Source organism: Aplysia californica, unplaced genomic scaffold (genome assembly GCF_000002075.1).
Source record: "Aplysia californica isolate F4 #8 unplaced genomic scaffold, AplCal3.0 scaffold00093, whole genome shotgun sequence".
NCBI classification, from domain to species: domain Eukaryota; kingdom Metazoa; phylum Mollusca; class Gastropoda; order Aplysiida; family Aplysiidae; genus Aplysia; species Aplysia californica.
Window position 1 is genome coordinate 1,383,255 of NW_004797363.1, and position 7,540 is coordinate 1,390,794.

General features: G+C 41.9%; 1 protein-coding gene across 1 annotated transcript in view; it reads left to right on the top strand.

Moving 5' to 3' along the window:
- Positions 1 to 7,540, top strand: part of LOC101859001 (chitin synthase chs-2) — a gene marked incomplete in the record, with an annotated part of 57,463 nt that overhangs the window by 43,305 nt on the left and 6,618 nt on the right. Inside the window, 7 exon segments of the mRNA XM_035968877.1 lie at positions 1,197 to 1,418; positions 2,435 to 2,585; positions 3,258 to 3,442; positions 3,694 to 3,786; positions 4,817 to 5,011; positions 5,756 to 5,865; positions 6,496 to 6,657. Coding sequence (XP_035824770.1) covers positions 1,197 to 1,418; positions 2,435 to 2,585; positions 3,258 to 3,442; positions 3,694 to 3,786; positions 4,817 to 5,011; positions 5,756 to 5,865; positions 6,496 to 6,657 — 1,118 coding nt within the window.

Here is a 7,540-nt window from a genome sequence, read left to right on the forward strand (position 1 = left end):
AAAAAAATAATGATAATAACGACTCTGTTATAGCATAGTGGAATCAGGCGCTCGTAAATAATGGTTTAAAGGGCAATTGGAGTTATTGGTATAACGTCGATTCGATTCACAAACCAGCTACATGCAGATACGCAATTTAAAAAAAAATTTTTGCATGTAGCCGGTTTGTGAAACCTATCGACGATAATTTTAAAGCTCGTGTATTTGTTTCGTCTTTTTAAAATGAAAAATATTCACCTATCTTGAATAAAGGTTGATATATTTTCCATACAAGTGGGTATGAGTTTCCTGGTGTATGAAGTAAATTATGAGAAAATGGCAGCCAAAGTATGGTGATATCCACATCTTGGGTGTCCTTGGAAATTGCAAATTTACATTTATTGTGCTTTTGATCAACAACTTTTTCTCCGGTAAAATTAACAAAGAAATGTGTGTTAAACATGATCTAAAGGTTTTAAACCTAAAGAAAAATGTATTACCAACTGCCCAACAGGTGGAAAAATGGCGTTTTCTTTGGTTTTATTATTTCGACTAGCGCCTGATTCCATTACGATGCCACTCAAATAGCATTAATTTGTATTGCACACTATGTCGCCTAACAGCAACCTCTATGCACTCTTCAATCAATTTTGCCATGTTCTTTTTCGTTTTTGTGGGGTTTTTTTGGATTGTTTGTGTTTCTTTGCTTTGTTTTTTCGAGGTGAGTTTTTTTTTTAAGGGGGTGGGGGTGGGTGGCAACTAATACATAAACAGTGGTGCCCGGCTAACAACAATTTCCTTGGGAAGCAGGGGTTGGCTGCCGTAAGGCAGACTTTGGTATTAACTGAATTTTCAGAGGTAGTGGTGGGGAGGAGGGGGAGTGCGGCTACAGTAAGCTTCAAAGATGATGATAACCCTACGCCCCCCCCCCCCTCACACAGGCACGTACACACTCTCGCATGGGTCCTAATTGCAGGGCGTGGGGCTGTTGTTATTTCAGAAAGTGATATCCATCTTTGACAACTTCCTTTTGTGGGTCAGTCCAAAGCCAGATTTTATTATCATTCCAGTTCCAGTCATTATTAGACTTTGCCAGGTAGATTGCTAAACAAAGCATCTTTGTTTAGCATAACCGAAAAAAAAATGTTAGATACAAACTAAAACAAAGCAACAATGCTGAAACAAAGAGTTACAAATTAATTTCTTCCCATCCGCAGAAAGAGAGAAAGATGGACCAAGGAAAGCTGAACAGGATACTGAGCATGTTCCACCTGAACCGCCAGGAGAACGGAGAAGAGAGCGACTACGGGTTCTCTTGTGGCAACCTCTTCCGCTGCTTGTGCTGTCCGCAGAAAAAGCCGGAGTCGGAAACAGTGAAGAGCACGGCTGCCATCATGGAGAAGCTGGATCAGCTTGAGAACTCCATCAAAGAACTACGGGTGAGATCGAGAGCAAAAACATACACCTCGTTCAAAGAGTTTTGTTTGGTTATAGTAAGAGTTTAACATAACTGGCAACACAATTTGGTCAAATACGTAAGTGCAGAAGGTTAGGATGTTAAAAAAGAGCGCTATACTTCTGTGCAGGACTTCTCGATGCACGTCACATCAAGTCTCAAATTAAATTTAGATGTGTACAGGTTTAGAGCCCCTTCTTCACTCCTTGTTATTTAAGAGGCGGGACCCCCGAAAACAACGTCCTTCTCCGATAGGACAGAGCCAAAATGGTGGTGCACCTTATAAATTCCGTCAAACAACCCAAGCTCAGAACGCCTCTGCAGGGTATTTGGGGGGGGGGGGTGTTTTACGGCGCTCGCAACTGCATTAAGTCATATGAGCGCGCGGGGCAGATTAAACTTTTTCAGATGGTAGGAAATTTTTGAATTTTGCCCGGGTGGCGGCCGAAGCCTACTCCTATCGATTTTAGACCCCCCAAAGGATCTTTAACGTGCACAATTTGCACACGGGCCCTCCTAGAATTTTGCCCTTGTCCGAGAAAGCTAGGTATAGATCTTTCCTACTAGAAGATCAGGGGTGTGGCTGAAAGACAGCAGTAAGAAGGAGCCAGGGAGTAGCAGTAGAAAGGCTGCTGAAAGAGTCAGGAACCCAGAGAAGGGGACAAAGGAGGTGATGGGATAGGGGCAGAAAGAGGAGACAAAAGCAGACGACAGAACATTGTTAGAGAGCAGAAAAGAAGGTGAAAGGAGACAATTTTAGAGAAGAACATTTTTTGGTCGTTACCCGGTTTCGAACCGGGGACTTTTGAATGAGAGGCCAACACCTTAACCTCTAGGCAACGATCAGAGCCTCCGCAGGGTATTCGAACCAGGGTTCCATAGTCTTGCCTGATGCCAACTGAGCTCAGTGTACGTCTCCAGTGTATTCAGTATAACTCAGAATTATTTTGTCACGCTGGACTCTTATACAATCTGTTCTTGTAACATCATCAACGACAGGACCCCAACATGAGCGGTGACGACAGTCTGTTAGAGGCCCCAGAAGTGATAATTCAACCTCCGACCCCGAACTCACACGCCCCGAGTGAACACGGACAGACCATTGAGACGGAATCACAACACTCCAGCTCCAAGTCTGTCAGTGTCAGAGGTACGGCTTACATTAAAATTTGTTTTTTAAAAATAGTTTGCAACTTGTTGAATGCAGATGGCAATATATCTGATTAGTGGTTTGGGTCCGAAACAGGTCTCTGCCAAGCACTGTAATGCCATAATGAACATTTCAGTTTCGAAAGAAATGCTTGACAGGTAGTCACATAGCATGGCAAAATATAACATAATATCACCAGAAAAACTACATCCTAAAATTATTCTTTTCAAATCCTCCCTTTCTCTCTCTCTCTTTTTCTCTCTCTCTCTCCCTCTCACTCACTCTCTCTCTCTCTCTCTCTCTCTCTCTCTCTCTCTCTCTCTCTCTCTCTCTCTCTCTCTCTCTCTCTCTTTTTTTTCTCTCTCTCTATCTCGCTCTCTCGCTCGCTCGCTGTCTCTCTGTTCTTGCCTCCCCCTTCTCTTTATGTCTAACTCAACCTCTCTTTCTCTCGTTATGCCTCCCTCCCCTCCCACCCTCTCGCTTCAACGTGTTTTCTCTCTCTCTCTCTCTCTCTCTCTCTCTCTCTCTCTCTCTCTCTCTCTCTCTCTCTCTCTCTCTCTCTCTCGTTCATTTCTCCCCCCCCCCCCACCCCGCTCTCTTTTAAAACGTCATAAAACGTCTTTACATCTCAAAACGTACAAGTAACTAATAGTATAATCCTATTTTCTTCAGAGCAATCCCTGTACGGTGACCCAGTGAACAGATACGAGGCCGAGTTCTCTCCCTTCTGGATCCAGGACGGTGAGCTTGGATACGGCAACGTGCGCTACCTGGGCACAGAGGAGACCAGGTTTTGGCGGGAAGTCATTGAGAAGTACCTGCATCCTATCGCCAAGGACAAGCAGAAGCAACAGAAGGTGTGGCGCTTGTGTGTGTGTAAATAAATGCAATAAATAAATAAATAAATAAATATTTATAAAACATTATATATATATATATATATATATATACACAGAGAGAGAGAGACTGAGAGAGAGAGAGAGAGAAAGAGAGAGAGAGAGAGAGAGAGAGAGAGAGAGAGAGAGAGAGAGAGAGAGAGAGAGAGAGAGAGAGAGAGGCAGAGAGCAAGATAGAACAAGTATGACAGTGCTCTATTTTCCCTCTTCAGTTGGAAGTCGATCTGAAAGAACTTCGCAATAAGGCCAGCCTCATGTTCTTTGTTCTCAACGCTCTCTTCATCGTCATCATCTTCGCACTACAGGTCAGTATACACCTTATACTTATAGATATTAATAAGAGAGTGAACTATGAGAGAGAGAGAAAGAGAGAGAGAGACAGACAGAGAGACAGAGAGACAGAGAGACAGAGAGCGAGAGAGACTGAGAGACGGACAGACAGACAGACAGAGAGAGAGTTAGAGTTAGAGAGAGAAAACTATGTATTTTGGTATGTATGTGTCTGTGTGTTTGTGTGTGTGTGTGTGTGTGTGTGTGTGTGTGTGTGTGTGTGTGTGTGTGTGTGCGCGTGCGTGTGTGTATGTGTGTGTGTGTGTATGCATGTGTACGTGGATGTGGATGTGTATGTGTATATGTGCGTATGTGTTTTTGTGTGCGTGTGTGTGTGTGTGTGTTTGTTTGTTTGTTTTGACAGAGTTTCCTAATTCCATTTCTTTGTACAGGGATTAGAGGTTTGAATTTGTTAGGAGCAAAGACCTCTTGTTTACTAGGTCATGTCACATATTGGACTATATGCGGATATTGCTGATTTAGAACATACCCTCGCCAAATACGCTATCTTGTTTCCCAACAACTACCTCGTTGTTCATACGAAAATGCAGAGCACGTACTAATAGTAAGTAGGACCCAACCTTTGCTCTGAATTATACCAATTCGTTAACTGCAAAATAGGCACTGGGTCTATATTTAGTTTGCGGTGTTCATTCGCGTACGGTACTGATTGTATTGAGTTCATTCTAGGGGTCCTGAACAGTTTGGCATATTATTTTTATGTAGCATGTACAGAGGAGGAAGAAGAGAAGGAGGAGTAGGAGGGGGGGGGGAGTAGGAGGAAGATGAAGAAGAGAGGAAGGTGGAGGAGGAAAAGGAGGAGAATGCAGGAGAGAGGAAAAAGGAACTGTAGGAAGAAGAGGAGAACGGTGGAGAGGGGGTCAAAGCCGAGTACAAAACGAGGAAAGTTTAATCAATATGCGTATTTTGATCGCACTATAAGAGTCCACTCGAGGAAAAAGTCTTCGATACAGACACTATCATCGATGTTTCCTCTCTCTTCAGTATACAAATGCTTCTGAGCAAGGCAATGGTCTGGCCATCCCGCTGCCCTGTACCAATGAGGACGGCCAGGTGCTCACCCTCGAGCCAATCTCACTTCTGTTCATGGCCAGCTTCGGTATTTCGCTCATAGTTCAGTTCTTGTCCATGTTCTTCCACCGAATGGGGACCTTCTTGCATATCATCTCTTCCACTGAGGTACGTTTCTCGGTTGATTTGTTTCCAATGCGTCAGCGAATTTTTATTTTGGCGTTAACAGGCTACACTTTGAACTGTTGTATTAACTTACGGCGTGTAGTGTGATGTAATATATATATATATATATAACCTACATATATTTACTAACAAAAAATTAAATTATCAACGTTGATATTATGAAAATAAAGCGATTTTTGTTCTTTTTTAAGCGTGAGTATATATTTTGATATTTTGTAGTAAAAATAACAGGTAAAATTATAAATTTGGTTTTTTTTTTTTACTGGTGACAGTTGTAGTAGGCTACAAAACAATGAATGGTTGAGAGAAGTGTAATTATGGTTGTACCATTCAGTCGAAGTAACTGAACATACAGGTATACGACATACCATTATTAAAAATGCTTTCAAGCTCCTTTTTAGCAGATCATGTACATTACTTGAAATGAGAAGGACTTCTAAATGGAGTGTATTATGAAAGCACATGAAACCCACTAAAGCTAAAAGTAAATGAGCATCTTTTTCTGACACTCGTCTGAAAATATTAAACATGTGGGTATCCTGCTTACTGCTTTCATGAATGGTAATAGTTCTCTGTGACTTTCTACTCCTTTTGTCATAGCCATGTGTATAATATTTCAATACATACATTTACAATCATAAACAATATGCCAATTGTAACTATAATTAATCAGATTTCATCGTTATGTACTAGTATTGAAACATCTTTGTATAACCCAACCTCCAGGTTAACTGCATGAAGCTTAACCAATCGGAGATCGCAGCGATGGAGGTCAGTGACAAACTGGAGCTTGTGCAGCAGTTGCAGAAATTCGAGGACGATGATGACGACACAAGGTAGGGTTTCTTTTTTAAAAAGTTTGAAGTAGGAGTTTTACGGCATTGAAATAGAATTTAGTTACATTATATGCCGAAGAATAGTGGTGTTACTTTAGAGTAATGTACAAAGGAAAGGAGGAGATGTAAGGAGGATAGATTTTGGATTGGACCCAAGGTGGAAACCACACCAGAGCGCCTACGAACTACCAGAGGGGTATTGTAATAAGTTAATATTGTTATGAATGACTTAAAACTGTTTCGAAGTATCGTAATTGAATCTTTAATCAGACATGGTTAGTGACATATTCCGAGTCAGATGTCATTTCTACGCTGTGTAGTTTAGTAACGCTCACAATGTTGGTGCAATATGAAAGAACGAAAAACAAACTTTTTAGCATTTTGTGACTTTCATGCTTTATATATATATTCTGACTTCAATGTAAATAGCTAAGTTCATGTGCATGCTTTTCTTTCTCATTTTTAAAGAATACATATTAGGCCTAATTGCAGTCGTGACTATCCCACAAAGGAAACAATGGATCTGCCATCTTTTCCAAAATCTGTACTTTAATTAAACCTATGATTCATGTCGACCCCCTTGACCCCACCACAAACCCTGCTTTCATCGTCATTGTCGCCATTTTACAGATCTGACATTACGTCTACTTCTGTGGACGGAGCGGACGAGAGCAGCAGTAATACAGACGAGTCGCCCAGGTTGAGCCGCAGGAAAACTGTCATGAGACTAACCCGGAAGCGGAAGAGACAAGAGCAAAAGGGAAGCAACTTGACCAGCAAATTCATGGAAAGGTAGGTTCTAAGTAAAACACGTGTAGTTATGGTTGTTTTGCAGTGAATCATTTCGTTGAGGAGTGGGGACACATTATTGTGGTTTTTTAAAATATAATGTGTACTCTTTGACTAAATTCTGATACTACATAAGACTAGAATAAGCATACTGTTTGTTATAAGGTATATTTTGATATGTGGAAGAGATAATTCTATAGGCCATTTTGTGTGCGTATGTGTGTGTGTGTGTGTGTGTGTGTGTGTGTGTGTGTGTGTGTGTGTGTGTGTGTGTGTGTGAGTAAGACAGAGTGCAAGTCAGTGAGCGTGAGATAAGGATAAGAGGGAAAGAAAGATATAAAGAAAAGAAAGAAAGAAAGAAAGAAAGAGAACATTAGCGTATCTGATAGAGCACGCACTTGATTTGCCTGCCTGCACACTGGAGAGAGCAAAGGCTTCTGATTGTTTCTCCGCCCGTGTTTACGTATTTACGTGATTGTTGGTCTATGAACCAGTCCACGTGCCTTACATTGTGCTTCATAAAGTGCTACCGAGATCTCTGAGTGAGCCAGACGCACGCTCCCTGGAAGGCAAAAGGCGAAGTGGCAAAGGCGAGGGGGGAAGGCAGCAGCCTAAATTCCTGGCATTGCACTGTGAGCATAATAGAGGCGCTCACCCAACGCGCGACACGTCGGACGGAAAGGGAGCTCACAGGGTAGAAGCGAGGCACGGCCACCATTGAGCGAAGGAGGAGGGGAAAAAATATAACAAAAAATAACAAGAAAAAACATCGTGAGCAAAATTACGGAATGGCAACACACTACAGCCAGGTGAACACGGCTGATGCAAGGTGTAAGTTGATTTTCTTTTAAATGCTGCTTAGCTTGCATGAAATTATGTACCCCCC